The 17,390-nt window shown below is 36.4% G+C and overlaps 1 protein-coding gene across 1 annotated transcript in view; it reads right to left on the bottom strand.

Annotated features, from left to right (window-relative positions):
• Positions 1 to 17,390, bottom strand: part of LOC125164879 (transmembrane protease serine 11D-like) — a 76,079-nt gene that overhangs the window by 4,552 nt on the left and 54,137 nt on the right. The window contains exons 8-11 of the mRNA XM_047857616.1: positions 10,802 to 10,959; positions 7,204 to 7,242; positions 4,238 to 4,415; positions 134 to 397 (exon numbers count right to left, since the gene is read on the bottom strand). Coding sequence (XP_047713572.1) covers positions 134 to 397; positions 4,238 to 4,415; positions 7,204 to 7,242; positions 10,802 to 10,959 — 639 coding nt within the window. The remainder of the gene's footprint in view (positions 1 to 133; positions 398 to 4,237; positions 4,416 to 7,203; positions 7,243 to 10,801; positions 10,960 to 17,390) is intronic.

Raw genomic sequence — 17,390 nt, 5'->3', positions numbered from 1 at the left:
ATCAGAATATGGGATCGTTCCTTCCACAGAACATGTCCTTCAGGTGTTCCCTAATTAAATTACATAACAGCAAGTCCCAGGAGATTTTGTTGTTGTTGTTGTTGTTGTTGTTGTTTGATTTTTCCTGAGACACTTACCGCCATATTCTTGAGATCCCCATCCTGTTACATAAGCAGTAGACCCAGGCGGAATATTCTGGGCAGCCTCCGGGAGACACACCCTATGGATATCTTTGGTAAAGGCGATGCCTCTGTCAAGTTGTATAGCTGCAATATCATTTTCATGAGTTGCAGGGTTATAATTGCTATGGATTAAAATAGTCCTTACTCCTCTTCTCTGTTTAGGAAATGTTGTTGAAACACCGAAAGTGACAGTCCACTGACGAGGATTAGGGTAGCTAAAAAAATATGAGAATGTGTTTTGAAGAGTGAATTTATGAGCATTTCAAATATTTGATTTTTGCATTTGCCATCCCTTTCCCGGCTAGCAACTATTTGATCAATATCTCTTTGGTATATATTTTCTGGATTACATAGTTAGTAAATGAATGATAATTTGTCTAAAGGGTCTGCGAATTGAAGAGTTGATTAACTCACTGTTGCTCCTAAGCTTGAATAAAAATAAAATGTATCCACACAACAACAATTTAAGAGTTTTGTGGAATTTAGATATAGGTGATACAGAAATAAAAATTATATGTCCAGGAAATATAGAAGAGAACTCAGGTGGTAACTTCTTTGATATCAGCCATAGCAACTTCTTTCTAGACATGTTTCCTGAGGCAAGGGAAACAAAAGCAAAAACAAACTATTGGGATTACTTCTGCACAGTGAAGGAAACAATCAACAAAGCTAAAAGGCAACCTTCAGAATGGGAGAAGATATCTGCAAATGATATATTTGATAAAGTGTAGAAGGTTTATTACCCCAAACATATAAAGAACTAATAAATCTCAACACCCAAAAAACAAATAATCCAATTAAAAAATGAGGAGAAGACATGAACATTTTTCTGAAGAAGACATACATTCAGCAGACACGTGAAAAGATGCTCAACATCACTGATCATCAGGGAAATACAAATCAAAACTACTCTAAGATACCACCTCACACCTGTCAGAATGGCTAAAATCAACAACACAAGAAACAGGTGTTGGTGAGGATATGCAGAAAGGGGAACCCTCTTGCATTGTTGGTGGGAATACAAACTAGTGCAGCTACTCTGGTTTCCTCAAAAAGTTAAAGAATAGGATTACCCTGGGGCACCTGGATGGCTCAATTGGTTAAGCATCCTACTTTGGTTCATGTTATGATCTCAAGGTTCATGAGTTCAAGCCCTATTGCAAGTTCTGTACTGACAGCTCAGAGCCTGGGGCTTGCATCAGATTCTGTGTCTCCCTCTCTCTCTGCTCCTCCCCCTCTCATACTTTGTCTCTCTCCTCTCAAAAATAAATAAACATTAAAAAAATTTTAAAAAATAGGACTATCCTATGATCTAGCAATCACATTACCAGGTATTTACCCAAAGAGTACAAAAATACTAATTCAAAGGGATACATGCACCCTAATGTTTATAGTAGCATTATCTACAATATCCAAATTGTGGAAAAAGCCCAAGTGTCCATCAACTGATGAATGGATAAAGAAGAGGTGGTACGCACACACACACACACACACACACACACACACACACACACTAGAATATTAGCCATAAAAAGAATGAAATCTTGCCCTTTGCAATGATGTGAATAGAGCTAGAGAGTATTATGCTAATTGAAATAAGTCAGTCAGAGAAAGACAAACACTATATGATTTCACTTATATGTGGAATTTAAGAAGCAAAACAAACAAGCAAAGGGGAAAAAGGAGAGAAAAACAAACAATCTAAGAAACAGAGGCTTAACTATAGAGAACAAACTGATAGTTACCAGAGAGGAAGTGGGTGGGGGGATGGGTTAAATAGATGATGAGGATTAAAAAGCACCAGGTGTTGTATGAAAGTGTTGAATCACTATATTGTACACCTGAAACTAGTATTACACTGTATGCTAACTTTCTGGAATTTAAAATCTTAAAAATATATAAATAACTATGGTCTCTGTTCATGAGCAGCTCCACATGAGACAATTAAGTATCATAAATCACAGGGACTACTGCTAAAGATAAGTGAGCAGATTTCTGTGAGAGTACCATGGGGGAGGAAGAAAGCATCAGGGAAGACTTCATAGGGGAAGTGATAACTCAAAAATCTTCTCTTGGACTCTTGGAGGGCCTTATCACATCTATATATCTTGATGTAAGGCTGGCTGTGTCCCCAGAAATCCTCGTTGATGGGTTCTCAGTGACAATCAGGCCTACTGGAAGTGTGCCAATATAAGGTTCACATAGTTTGTTAGCTTTCCTGGATCAATTTAGTAGTGAATAGAAGGATTGGGGAGGCATAATTCAAAGATGTTCCAAGCATTTAAAATCATGAATTATGGGGTGCCTCGGTGGCTCAGTTAAGTGTCTGGCTCTTGATCTCAGCTAAGGTCGTGATCTCACCGTCTGTGGGATTTGTGCTGACAGCGCAGAGCCTGCTTGGGATTCTTTATCTCCCCATCTCTCTGCCCCTTCCCTGCTCACTCTCTGTCTCTCCAAATAAATAAAAAAAAAGTTAAAATCATGAATTACTTTGGTAAACATTGATGATATTTATAATGGTGACTTTCATTATAGTGATATCCTTTACTTAGCTTTTGGTAGTTGGGTCTGCATAGGGCTTAGAATACAGACTGTTTATGTATTACATCCTTTGTTATACTAAATCCAAGCATTTGCATTTCTGGTTCCCACACTCAGAAGTGATTAAAATCAATAAGTTCCATAGTTCTTCTTTGGCCTTTCAAGTGGAAATAAAGATTGAACCCTTAGCTCCAGCCAGATTGCATTATTCTCTTACTATTTTTCAGGTTTAAGAGCATTTTCTAAATCTTCTTCTCCCTAAAATGTTAATATCCCTTCCTCCATTTCTTCGTATTGGAATTCTGAAAAATCTTCACTATTTCTAAGAAGTCCTTTGCAGATTTGAGGGTATTGCTGCATAATATAGTGCCTGTTACAAAACGATTAAATTAAGAGGGAGTAAAGTTTAACAAGACTAGCGCACAATGCTCTTAAACCTGAAAAAGTAGGCAGAATCCAGGGGAAGAGAATAATGCAGTCTGACTGGAGCTCAAGGTTCATGCTTTGAGAAAGAAATTTGGATTGTTTCAATAGGAGGGCTATGGGTGTGTAGTAAGTTGGATTTTAGACTATGGATATTGAGTGAGTCTGAGAAAAGAGTAGATATGGTCAGAGGCATGTTTGAGTTTAGATGTCTTCACTTAGTGAATGTTTTGAGATTAATTCCCAGCAACTGTTAGGGTCTAGGATGCTCCAATAATAAGGTGTGTCTGAACCTCACAGATTTGAGTCATCTAGGTCTAAATTTCTATCATGAGTAAGTTTATGCATCCTACTATCCACTGGCAGTTTATTACCCTCATGTTAGCACTATCCTTTAGTCACATCAGTGAAGAATTTTCTAGAAGTTGTTTAAATTCATTTTATTTATGCTACTCACTGTTATTGATCATTATTTTTGTGTATGTCTATCTCCAACATTAGAATGTAGGCTCACTTAAAGTATAGGCAGTGTTTAATTACCTTCCGTGATAATACTGTGCTCATAGTAGATACTCAATAATTGTTTTGAAAGAATTAGTTAATGGCATAAGGCAGTCTCAGATCAGCCATGAGCCTGCTGATCAGCTTATATGATGTAATGTGCAAATTTCCTACAGCAATTAATTTTGCTAACACTTAACATGTTTGCATTAGTGTATCTAATCCTATCAATAAGGCTAAGACACAGATAATAGTATCTTCCTAATTTAGGAAAAAAAAAAGGCTTATAAAGGTTCAGTAAATTTCTCAAGTTTTCATAGCTAGGATTTAAATTAAACACTCTTACATATAGATCATTGTTCTTTACCATGATGGCACACTATTACCTGAAAGAGAAAAATAGTATTAACTTAGCCAGCTGAAGGAGGAAAAAAAATGTTTTTGCTATCATGAATAGGAAGAAAAGGCTCATTAATTTTTTTCCACATGCAATTATTTCTAGCATAATCCAATCATGTTCAGTCCAGGGTGGAGTCCTGTATCTGTCTCTCCTAGTTGTTACCAGGTGGGTAGATAAGCTACAGCCTTACCTTCTGAAGCAGTGAGCTGCTGTCAAGATCCACATGCTACTGATCAGGATGCCTCCGCAGTGGTGAACATTATTCGTCTGTAGACTGACTTGCCATGGCCAGTCTCCTTCCTCAGCCTTAGTGCCTCCTAGGATCCTCTCCGCAGACAGAGTTATTAGGTCTGTACGGGCCCCACATCCTAATAAGAAGAAAGCATTAATGTGCTGGGAAGATTATGATTCATTTACATTTGGGAGATGCTGTTAGAGTCTCTCCATCTTTTACAGCTTTTCTGTCTTTTGTGTATTTGTCCTTAGAACAGGCTAGCCTTTCCAAAAGCAAGATTAATGTGTTGTTTTTTAGAGTACCTTTGTGACTACTATTGCCTATAGACTGAATTTTAGAGAATATTTCTGAACTTAATTGACATAGAGATTTCAAATTCTAGAGCAACTTTAGAGTTCTCTGAAATTCCTCATCAAAGGGGGTTAAGATAAGTTAGTGCTGGATATAACAGCTCAGGCCACAAGTTCACTAGGAAATTTCCATATAGCTTTGCTACTCCAAAGTATGATCTGTGGACCTGCAGGGTTTTTTAATAAACCCTGGAAGTTTATTAAAAATGTTGACATGTTGGCACTGTGTAGAATAACCTATGGGTCTATCAATCAATGAATAGGTCAAGAGAATGTGTGTGTGTGTGTGTGTGTATACATATATATTTGTATATACATACATGCATACAGAGATATTATTCAGCCTTCAAAATGAAGGAAATCCTGTTGTTTGCAAGAACATGGATGAACCTGGAGGGTATCATGCTAAGTAAAATAATCCAGACAAAAACAAGTCCAGACAAAAACGGCCTGATACCATTTATATGTGGAATCTTAAAAAAAAAAAAAAAAAGTCAAACTCCTAGAAAGAAAGAATAGAAAGTAGTTTCCAGGGGCTTGGAGGGTGGGGGAAATGTGGAGAATTTGATAAAAAGGGACAAACTTTCAGCTATAAGATGAATAAGTTCTGCTGAGGATCTAGTGCAAAACATAATGATTATAGTTGATAACATTATTGTATAATTGAAATTTGCTAGGAGTGTAGAACTTAAATGTTCTCACCAAAAAAAGGGTGGGAGTAAATATGTGAGGTGATGAATATGTTAACTAGATGGGAGAATCTTTTCATAATGCATATGTATAACAAATCATAATGTTGTATACTTTAAATATCTTACAATTTTGTCATTTATACCTCAAAGCTGAAAAAACTTGACTCTAAGACCCACACCAGGAAAAAAAATCAGAAGCTGCATTCTCCCTCTCCCCAAATTTATTGTGGAGTAATTGACAAATATAATTGTATATATTTAAAGTGTACAGTGTGATGAGTTGATATCCATATACATTGCTGATTACCAAGATCAAGATAACCAACACCTCCATCACATTACATAGTTAACTCTTCTTGTGTGTGTGGTGAGAGTGCTTGAGATCTACTTAGCAACTTCCAAACGCACAATACCGTATTATTAACCGTAGTCACCGTGCTGCATGTCAGATCCTCAGAACTTATTAGAAGCTACATTCTTATGAGTGATTCATGTCCACATTGAAGTTGGAGGAAAACTGCTTTCATCAAGAAATCTCCATAGTGGTAATCCAGCTCATCGTGGAAGTTCCAGTCTACCTATGTAACTGACTCTATATTACCAAATGTGCCATTTTTCAAGGGCATATTTCACAGAATATTCTTGAGGGTAACTGAGGGTTTCTAAGCATCTAGATGAGGTTTATTTAAGTGCCTTAAAGGAGAAAGCCCATGAACACTCCAATGGCCAAAGCTGAAATGATTATTCAAGCCTTCTTCATCCTCATTTCCATGATTTATTTCCTTTTGTTTAGTCTATTACTAAGAAATAAGAAGTAAATCATCAGCAACAACTTCTATTGCTCTAAAGTAGTGACACTACTTCAATAGGACATCCATCCAAAGGCAATTTTTTTTTCTTACAGACCTCCAGACTTTCATTAAGAATATACAAAGAATGGGGCACCTGGTTAGCTCAGTCAGTTAAGGGTCTGATTCTAGATTTCTGCTGAGGTCATGCTCTCACGGTTCTGAGATTGAGCCCTGTGTCCAGCTGGGCCCTGGCAGTGTGGAGCCTGCTTGGAATTGTCTCTCTCCCCTGCCCCCCTCTCTCACAAAGTAAATACATACACTTTAAAAAAAAGAATATACATAGAACATAAGTTCCTCTGCTTCATCCTTCAACCAAATTCCCTAGTAAATTACTTAAGCACATTTTCATTAAAAATAAGCATGAATTAAATATAAAATGAAGTTGAAAAAGGTACCATTACCTTGTAACATCACTTAAGTATCTGAGATAGGCCAGCTATTGAGGTATATTGAACTAATTTCTAACTATATTTCATCAGCCAGAGAAGTAAACAGCTGTTTTCTAGGGATTATATTTCTGCTATCCTAGCCTGAGAGTATACAGAATGACATTGGAAAGTAGTGACTTTTTCTTAAGATTTGAGACCTAAAACTAACATCACTTTTTATAATTTTTTTTTTTTTTACTATACTTTTCGATTAACCTAAATCCACAACAAAGCAAGCTATTCTTGTGATTAGGAGAAGCCATATAAATGGTGTCACCAAACATAATTTATAAGTCTAAGGGAGTGCCACCATAGAACTGGGGCAGGAAAAGCTTCCCAAAGCTGCAAAAAAACTTTTCCTGAGGCCAGACTTGACACAGAATGCCATTGCTGCCAGCACCTTCCTCTAAAAGGAGGGGAAAACCTACACATCACTCCACTGGCCGTTGGAATCAGCAATGTTTTATCTCAGACCACAGGAGTGAAGTAAGAATAAAAATAACACCTCAATAGAAACTACCTTGACAAAGAGTGCAAATACTTGAATGTTTACTATTTATATTTTGGAAACCATTTTTATAAGGTAATTTTGAAACTTACCTTGAGTGAACATATCCACTGTATCCTGGTCAGTAATTGCTGGTGTTAAAAAAAAAAGTGAGAGTAAGATGAATACAATAAGGACTGTATATTATTACATGTAGTCTTAATTTCTTAAATGTAGTCTTCAGACAACCACCATCAGAATCACTTAGGGCCTGATAAGATACATACAGATTTCTAGGCTTCATCTCAGATCTGCTGAAAGAATCTCTGAGTCATAAGTCCTAGAAATGTGTGTTTACAGTCTTCCCCCAATTTATTGTTATCTATACTTAAGTTTGTGCTTTTTTCTCATCAAACACTAAAAGATACTTAAAAGATATTTAAAAGATATTCCTGCTTTCAATTCACTCAGTTTAGTTGGGAAAAGAGAAACATAAGCAAGTTGTTGAGATATGATGTGATAAGTCGTATAAGAGAAGTTAAGTTTTCATTTACCTGAATATATATGTAGGTATATATTGATACATCTGTATTACTCAACTGATACAATTCTTAGTACTGCAGGTGTAACAGTGAGAAAAATACAGGAGGTCTGCCCTCACATGACTTACAGTTTAGAAATTATTTTTAAAAATCATTCAAATAAATTTAAGTATGAAGTAGAGAGGAGAAAGGAGAGGGTGGTCATGCTACTTGAGATATTCACCAAGTTATCATGGTGAGAAAAACATATGAGCTGTATTCTGAAGACATGAAAGGAATTTTCTAGATAGACAAGCAGTGAAAGTGTATTCCAGGTGGAAGGTGTAGTGGGCACAAGTGCATGGAGATGCATGATGTTTGTGGAACAATGAAGTCAGTAGAGCTAGGAGTGAAAGTGTGACGTGGGAAAATGGGAGGAGGGCGCAGACAGAAAACTATGTTGATAGTAGATAGTGAAGGTCTGTCTATTCTAGTTTAAGGTCTGCACATGCTACAGCCCTCTCAAACTCAAGGTCACCAAATTTTACCCCAGATTTGCTACTTTTGTTATATTTCCTCCTTTAGGAAATGATTCCACTTCTACCAGTGGCTAGAATTCTGAAACAGTCTCCAGTTCCCTCCCTTCCTGTCATTTTCACATTTTATTTGCTTTCAGATTTTGTATCTTCTAGCCTCTAACTATCCTTTGAATCAGGCCTATCCTCCCCATCCCTTTGGCTACTACTTTAGTTCATGCTTTCATCATTTAACATCTGTACTATTCTTTTTTTAATGTTTATTTATTTTTGAGACAGAGACAGAGCATGAATGGGGGAGGGGCAGAGAGAGAGGGAGACACAGAATCGGAAGCAGGCTCCAGGCTCTGAGCCGTCAGCCCAGAGCCCGACGCGGGGCTCGAACTCACGGACCGCAAGATCGTGACCTGAGCTGAAGTCAGACGCTTAACCAACTGAGCCGCCCAGGCGCCCCTAACATCTGTAGTATTATAACAACCTTCAGTCTGCGTTCGCTGCCTCCACCTTTGCACTTTTCAATGTGTCTGCCTTTACTTTACCAGGCTGTTTTTTTTCCCCCTAAAAATCTATGTCCGATCATATCCTTCCTTGCTTGAAAGCTTCTAATGAGAAACCAGTTTCTTTTTTCCTATAAAAGATATCTAAACTTCTCAGACAAGTTTTCATGCTTTCTAAAATCAATTTTTGCAAACTTATTTCCTGCCAGAACTTTCACAGGGTTTGGGTATCATATCTGCTTTGTGTCAGGGGAGTCCAAATATCCTTTTGGATGCCAGGAATAAAAAGAATTGACCACTCGTTTTTATTCTTTGAATGAGAGAGACTTGAGTTCAAATCCTGCCTCCCCTACATGAAGATTGCAGGACTCTGGGCAATTGTCCATCGTTTCTGAGTGGGAACAATAAAAGTAGAGTCTATGGTTGTTGTGGGGATTAAACAAATTGTAATGGATGAGTATTAGCCAGCCAGTCAGAAGGATGTAATAAACCGTGGAGCTAGAGCAGTGTCTTGGAAGTCCCTAAGCATTAACTCTTCAATTGCAGGGGGATGAACTGAGAGTCTGGGGGTAGGGATGGGAGTATTTGAAAAGGCTGGGAAGACATCTTTGTGGGCTTGGTACAGTGGTGGTTTACCGATAGATAGGAAAGCATTTCAATATCATAACATTTAGTACAGCTATAACAGGCATATACTAATTGAATACCAGTCCAGTGTGGGATTTTGGGGCTACCAAAATCCTTTAATCCTGAGCTTATATTAAGGGAATCATGGTTTATTAATAGTGCATGACAAAGTTGGAGGAGTGTCCTTAAATTCTATGTACATATCAAGTCTTTTTTTTTAGTCATGCAAGAAATATTAATGGAGCATCTATTATGTAGTAGATGGTAGTAGAAGCACACTGGGATGAACAAGAAAGACTTGTTCTTGCCTTTAGGAAACTTACAGAGTAGGATGAAGACAATCAACAGAAATATCACACAAATAATTTTGTAGTTTTGATTGTGATAAATGTTATGAAGGAAAATGGAGTCCATGATACAGGTAAATAATTGAGTAATAGAAGTTAGAAAAGGCTTACATTAGAAACCAGTGACCCAGATGAGACCTGATGGATGTAAAGGGATGAACTAGAGAGTATTATAAGAAACTGAAACAATGTATACAAAGGCCCTGAGTCAGGAGGAGAAGAGTTTGGCAGGTGGAGGAAATGAAAATGTGGCCAGATTATGATGAATAAGGAAGAGTGGTATAATAAGTAGCTGAAGGGGTAAGTTTGAACCAGATCATGCAGGGCTTTAAATGAGATGGTCATATCATTTATTGTCCAAACCAAAATACTTAGGGATTAATATTAATAATGGTTCTTGGACAATTGACATGAACTGGGACTGTCCTGGGTAAGCCTGGGTATCCCAGTTACAGGTCTTTTTTTTTGTTTGCTTGTTTTGTGTTTTTGTGGGAAGTCATGGGAAGCTTTTAAATAATGATGAGATTATGTTTTAAAATATAAAACATAACTTCATCAGTATGTGGACAATAGTTTGGAAGGGGCCAACAGTAAATAAAATGGGTAGTATAGAGGCTAGTGCAAATAGTTCAAGTCAGAAATGATGTTGGCTTGGACCAGAGTGGTAGCAATTGGGATGGGAAAAAATGAAAATAGAGTCAAGACAAGAAGAGATACAGATATTTTCAGAGAGGAGTTAGGATGTTGCTAAATCTTCTAATTTTCTTCTTTATTCTAGAAGTATTAATCACACCTCCCAATTGCATGCTGGGTTCTGGGTGAGGTGGAGTGTTAATTCAATTGTTCTCTGACCTTGAGCAGCTATTTACCATTCCTATAGCACACCTACAGATTGAAGATCTGACAGTAATGTCTCTCCTGTTGAGAGATAAGGAGTGTTGAGAGGGAAAAGTAATAAAGAATGTTTAGCAAATAAAATTTATTATATGAATGCTAAATGATTCTTTAAATTTTAGAATGTTTTATATTAGAGAACTATGTATTATGTCTAGCTTTATAATATATAGTTTTCATAAAGTTTAATTCCAAGGAAAGAAAAGTCAGTCTCATTAAATTAAAATATGAATTAAAACTGGTTTAGTTGATATATTGGGATAAAATGGTATATAAAAATGGTACTTGCATGTTATCTCAGTAGAAGGGTTTATTTCCAAGTTTCCAGAGTTATTCAGCATGTGGTGTAAAACAGACTCAATTCTCCTTTTCATTGATGCTCCATTGTTGTTTCTAGTGAATTTAAATTTCATGACAACATCTGCTATCACACCATTACCCTCTTGCCTGAAAACCATAAATATATTAAAAAATAGATAATTATAATTTTCAGTTCTGTTTATATACTCTTATTGATTAAACATTAAAAAGATTCATTTGGGCAATTCAACTTTAGAATTTAACTGGTCACATAACAGTATTTGCATACTTAATGATCTATCACACAATGCTGTTCCACAAATATTTGATTTTGATGCATAGTATGTTGTATCCACTATTTGGTATAGCTTGCTTTGAAGTCAGAATGCCAGAATTTGAATAATACTAGCTCTGCCATTTATGGTTTGACTTTGGTAAGTTATTTGTTTCTTAATCTTTCTGTATTTAAGTCTCCTCACATCAAAATGGGTTGTTATGAAGATGATGTCCATTAATATATGCAAAACTTGTGGGAAGAGTGAATAGTATATACTACATATTAGCTTTTATTAGACTTCACATATCTTAAAAAATAAAACAAAACACCCTTATCTCATTAAACAAACCAGTAAGGAGAGAGGTTCCAAATTTATGTGACTTAAAGCCTCAGGTTAATTTTCTATTACCTAAACCCATTAATGTGGCTACAAAAGCAAAATTTAACTTTTGTAGTCATATGTTAAAATTTTACCTCTGTTATCAGCTAACCGCAGATAGTTCTCACAGTGAGCCTTAATAATTTGACTGAAGGCTATAATTATCAAAAATGGATATAATTTCCACTTCTTTCTGTGTAAATTACCATGTAAATCATTTCCTCCACCTAACATTGGCCATCTTCTCTCCTGAAAAGGTGCTTTAGACAAATTTGTCTCTCATATTCATTCTAGGCCTCCTCCTCTCCTCTCAATAGTCATTTCTGCTGTAATATTTATTTCAGATATTAATTTAATATTTACTTAGCAATATTAAATAGGTACCTTCTTGCACTAGGCACTGTTCTTGGTTTCAGAAATTAGCTGTGACCAAGATTCACAGTTGCTATTCTCATGGATTTTGCAGTTTAGATGGAGGAACAGACACTGAAGAAATAATTTATATCCATTTCTAACATCTCAAAAGCCCAAATAATTAAAAAAAAAAACCTTCTCCATATAAAATAACCAGAAGTGTTTGATAAAATACAATACATTTCATTTGGAATGCAAAGCTAAAGTCACGTGAAAGGAAGGGAAATCTTGGAAAGCCAAAAATAAGGAAAATGAATATTATGTGATAAGCACTAGAGTATCCAACAGGCTTGACTTTTAGCATTTACATAGTTGCTGGAGAGGACTCTTTGGGCTAGTGCTAAATAGGGAGATGAACATTAGGTTTCTAAATAAGACCAGGATTCTCAAAGAACTAAACCCTCAATGAAAGCATGGATTGGAAAGAAAAAAACACACTCATCATGTCATTAAAAAAAAAAAAAAAAAAAGGTCTGTAGGTCTATGGGTCTTAGGGTTCCAGGTCTAGACAGAAAAAAGAAGATTCTCCTGATAATTCATGATCATGAGGCTAGCTACCTGAACGTTTTGGATTTATAGTACCACCACCTTCATGGTTCCAGAAACTTTAAGAAATTAACAAACAAAAAAGGTCCATATGCTGCTGATCCTCCTAGAGTAACAAATGCTCTGTAATATTGAATGTTAAATCCAGGCTGCATAGTGTCTTACTTATGAAGTGGGATTAAATATAAGCATACAATCCCAATGGCAAACAACATATCATGAGCTAGATTCAGCAGAAAAAGGAGAGCATCCTCAAAAGCATCGCATAATAAAATTAACAGATAGATAACTATACTTGAAATGACTAATGACATAAAAGGGGAGTCATAAATATGGGAAAAGTATAGGACTTTATCAAAACAGACCAAACAGGTTCACAAAAGAAACAAACAGAGCTTGCAGACAGGAATACATAATAATAACTTTTCACTGAAAGTGAAAACTCAATGGGTAGGTTACATAGAATATGACAAAGCTGAAGAGAAATTGGTGAACTGAAAGATGAACATAAAGACATCACACAAAACGTAACAGATAAAGAGATGAAACAGATCAAATAGAGGCTAAGAGACTAGAGAAGGCTCAATGTTTACCTAATGCAAAACTAAAGAATAACAAAAACAAAGGAGCAGCAATATTACAAGAGATGATGAGAATTATCCAGAATTGATGAAGGCATGAAGGCTTAGATCACAATGAGTCTGAGGCATACTAAATAAAAAAAAAAAAAACCCACACATACAAATACATCATTAAAAAGCTGTGAACTCAACAGACAAATGGAAGATATTCAGACAATGGAGAAGAGATTAGCTACCAAAGAACATTTTGACTGAAGGACAAGTTCTTTAATAGCAATGAAAATGGTGATATATAATTGTATATATACACTGAGAGCACAATAGCACTGAGACACAATAGCTATTAATTTGGAATTTTATATCCATACTAAAGTCTTTTTCAAGAATGAAGATGAAATAGGACTTTTTGTAGACCAAAGAAAAATTAAAAAGGATACTTTACAGATCATTTACTCTTGTGAAAATTTATTTATTTTATTTTAAACAGATTCTTTTTTTTTTTTTCAACGTTTATTTATTTTTGGGACAGAGAGAGACAGAGCATGAACGGGGGAGGGGCAGAGAGAGAGGGAGACACAGAATCGGAAACAGGCTCCAGGCTCTGAGCCATCAGCCCAGAGCCCGACGCGGGGCTCGAACTCACGGACCGCAAGATTGTGACCTGGCTGAAGTCGGACGCTTAACTGACTGCGCCACCCAGGCGCCCCTATTTATTTTATTTTAGAAAGAAAGCGTGAACAGGGGAGAGGGGCAGAGGGAGAGAGAGAATTTTAAGCAGACTCCATGCTTGGCATGGAACCCAAAGCAGGGCTCGATCTCATGACTGTGAGATCATGACATGAGCCGAAATTAAGAGTTGGACGCTTAACCAACTGAGCCACCCAGATGCCCTGACTCTTGTGAAAATTTATAAATGAAGTACTTCAGTAAGAGAGAGATTGAACGTAGGAGAGTTGAGGTACAGTGAGAAATAGGGAACCGAGAAAGTGACAAACTGGTAATCTATCATTACAATGACTGATTTGGTGTCATTATAAATAAGGTGGAGCTAAAACATCATTCATAACATGAATAAGAATTCCAAGTAGAAGAAGGGTAATGGATTAAGCCAACTCTCCTTATTTACATTTTAAGGATAATCACTAAAATAAGGCAGAGATGATTAGAATGCATTAGATTATCTAACTTTCTGTTTTAGGAGAAATGTCTAACCTATAAGAATATGTAAATAATAAATATAAAAGGATAGATAAATATATTGAAAAATGATAGCCACAAGAACGTCAATGTAGCTATAATGGTATCAGACACAAGAGATTTTAAGACTGAGGTGCTTGGGTGGCTCAGTTGGTTGAGTGGTCAACTTCAGCTCAGGTCATGATCTTATGCTTTGTGAGCCCTAAAGTTTGAGCCCTATATCGGACTCGCTGCTGTCAGTACCGAATCTGCTTTGGATCCTCTGTCTCTCTCTCTCTCTCTCTCTGCCCCTCCCCACCTTGCACACTCTTTCTCTCTCATCAAAAATAAATACACATTAAAAAAAGATATCTTAAGATTAAAAAAATTAATTAGGGTTAAAAAAGATTAATATCTTGATAGAACTAATTCCTGAGGAAGATATACCAATTCTAAACATATAGGTACTTGACACTATGTCCTCAAAATATATTGCATAAGGAGAAATAGATAAATCTATAGTGGTAGATTTTATTTGAATGACAAGTATTAAGCTTAATAGGAAGGAACAGAATTAATGACCAGAAATTGATTCTTTGACATATGTAAACAATGTATTGCAGAAGTGGTATCACAAATGGAAGGAGAATGACTCATATGGAAAAATTTAAATCTATTTCTCATATCATATACAAAGTGTCTAAATATGAGCAAAAATGTTTACAACTTACGAGAAAATATGAATGTCTTTACATACATGAGTAGAAAGAATTTCTTAAATAAGACTATTTGCAACTGACTTTTCACAATAAAAGATGCCATAAGGTTTGAAGATATGCTATGGACAGGAAGAATATATTTGCAACACAGAAAGTGACAAATGATTGCTACCTACTATAAATACAGAATTCCTACAAGTCAACAAGAAAAGACTAACAAAAGTAGAAGAACCAATTCAAAGAAGAGGTATCTTTAGTGAAACACAAACTTTGAATAAGATACCCAAACAGGACCATGTGTTTTACACTAATTTATTTGTTCTTTATAACAACTCTACCAAAGAGGCATGTACCCTCCTCTTGTGAACTGTAACAAACTATCTTTTTAAGGGTAATCCTTTCCTGATTTTTTTTGACTTACCGTACCTCAAGCTTTCTATTTACACACTGTGTTTAAAACTGAAGGGAAAGGGGGAAAAGTGTGTGTACATTTCCAGCAGAGAGAATAGCTTATATGAAGGTCTTGAGGTTAGGGCCAGTGAAGAATTGAAAGAAGTCTAGTTGGATGATAGTGAAAGATGAGCCCAGGAGAGGCCAATGGAAGGATTTTAACCAGGGGAGTAATATGTTTAGAATTTTGTTTCAAAAAGTCTTTCTGACTGCTTTGTAGAATGTGGAGTGGAGCAAGACTGGAGGAAAGGAGACTCATTAGGAGGCTGTTCATAGTCCAGGAGAGAGATGGTTGAGGGCACTGTTTGAAGAAAAGTTACGGATCTTAGGGATATTTAGAAAATAGAACTGAAAGATTAGATGATTGGATGTATGGGTTGAGGGAGAGGAGGAATTAAAGATGACTTACATATTTCTTGAGCAACTAAGTTGAAAGTGACACCTCAATTAATTTGAGGTAACATTTGGTGGGAGAGAGTTGATAGGTTCAGGTCTGGATTTAGTAAGTTGAGTTGTCTGTGAGATACCTGTGTGATGACATTAAGGAGATGGCTGTGTACATTCATGACTGGAGATGAGAAGAGAGGACTGGCCCAGAGATGCAACTTTGAGAATGATGAACATATAGGGGTCAATTAAGCCACTGAAAGTCAAGAATGTGAACTGAGAAGATGAGAGGCTTATAGCACAGCCTCATGTCCAACATTTGAAGGATGTGCAGAGAAGGAATAAGAGCTAGTGAAGAAAATTGAGGAGTGAATGGAGAGGTAAGAGGAAAATAGGGTGTGTAGGGTCATAGAAACTACAGGATGGTACTATTTTAAGAAGGATTAAAAATACAACAGTACCAAATATCACTGAGAGGTCCAAACAGAAGATTATATAATTTGCTTGGAGCTTGTGATTTGAATGTCCTTGTTGAATTTGGCAAAGGCGATTAGCATTTTGTGGTGGCATCAGAAGTAAGATTGCAGGGGACTGAGCAGTAAGTGGGAAGTAAAATAGTACAGATGACTCATTCAATCCTACAAGTTTTGAAAGCCAGTGGCTAGTACAGAGATTTTCACAAGACAGTGCTAAGTCGAAAGTGTGCTGAACTGACTAAAATTGATTTGGTAGTACTCTTCCCATGGATTCTTCCTTCCCCTCTCATTTCTCAACAAAACGTATCTGACCAGATGTTCATGCTCTGGACTTACTAAGTATTTCTACAGCAAATAAGAACTATTAATTTTCTTGTGGTGGTGGTATTTGGGAAACACCTCCCTTTCAAAGGACTTTTGCATATTATTTGAAGGATTGGGTAATGTGGGCATTTGAGGCATTTGTGGTAAGGTCAGTAAGGGTCAGTATTTTAGCTGGGAGGGCCTGTCTCATCACATCACACAGATAAGTATATATTCAACTAAGGTAGGAATGTCAAATAACTAGAATGCGTGCTGCTACTCCCCTTATTGTTAATTCATGCCACACATGCTTGGATTTGACCACAAGGTCCTTTGTGTTATAGCATTCCAGGCAGATACAAACCAAAAAGCTTGATGTTGGTCATAGTGTTCTGATCTTGGCTGAATATGCCCAGGACCACAGAATTGCACAACTGCAAGGGGGCACTGTTTACATAGACTGTATTGTGAATGGTATCCACTGGATTTATACAGTAGGATGGCCTTGTTACTGTACCCTCACCCAACTCTCTTTAACCTTTCTTTTTTTTCTACCATGTATTCAAGTGATATGCTTACTTACATTAGTAATAGATCAAAATGTGGCATGTTTTGTTTTTGTTTATTTGCATTGTTTTTTAAGCTGTCCATAATACTACTTTCATAATATTGCAACAAATTGTGTGAATGTCTCATTATCTATGCTGTGAACAAAAGTCAAATGGGCCATATTGCTTAATATAAGCTTAATATATTACTAGTAATATTACTATTTAATAAACATTAAAGCTTTAATGTTTATTTTTGAGAGAGAGAGAGAGAGAGCGCGCATACACTGGGGAGGGGCAGAGAGAGGGAGACACAGAATCT

This window comes from Prionailurus viverrinus, chromosome B1, assembly GCF_022837055.1.
Source record: "Prionailurus viverrinus isolate Anna chromosome B1, UM_Priviv_1.0, whole genome shotgun sequence".
NCBI lineage: Eukaryota > Metazoa > Chordata > Mammalia > Carnivora > Felidae > Prionailurus > Prionailurus viverrinus.
This window is presented reverse-complemented; position numbering and strand designations above follow the sequence as displayed.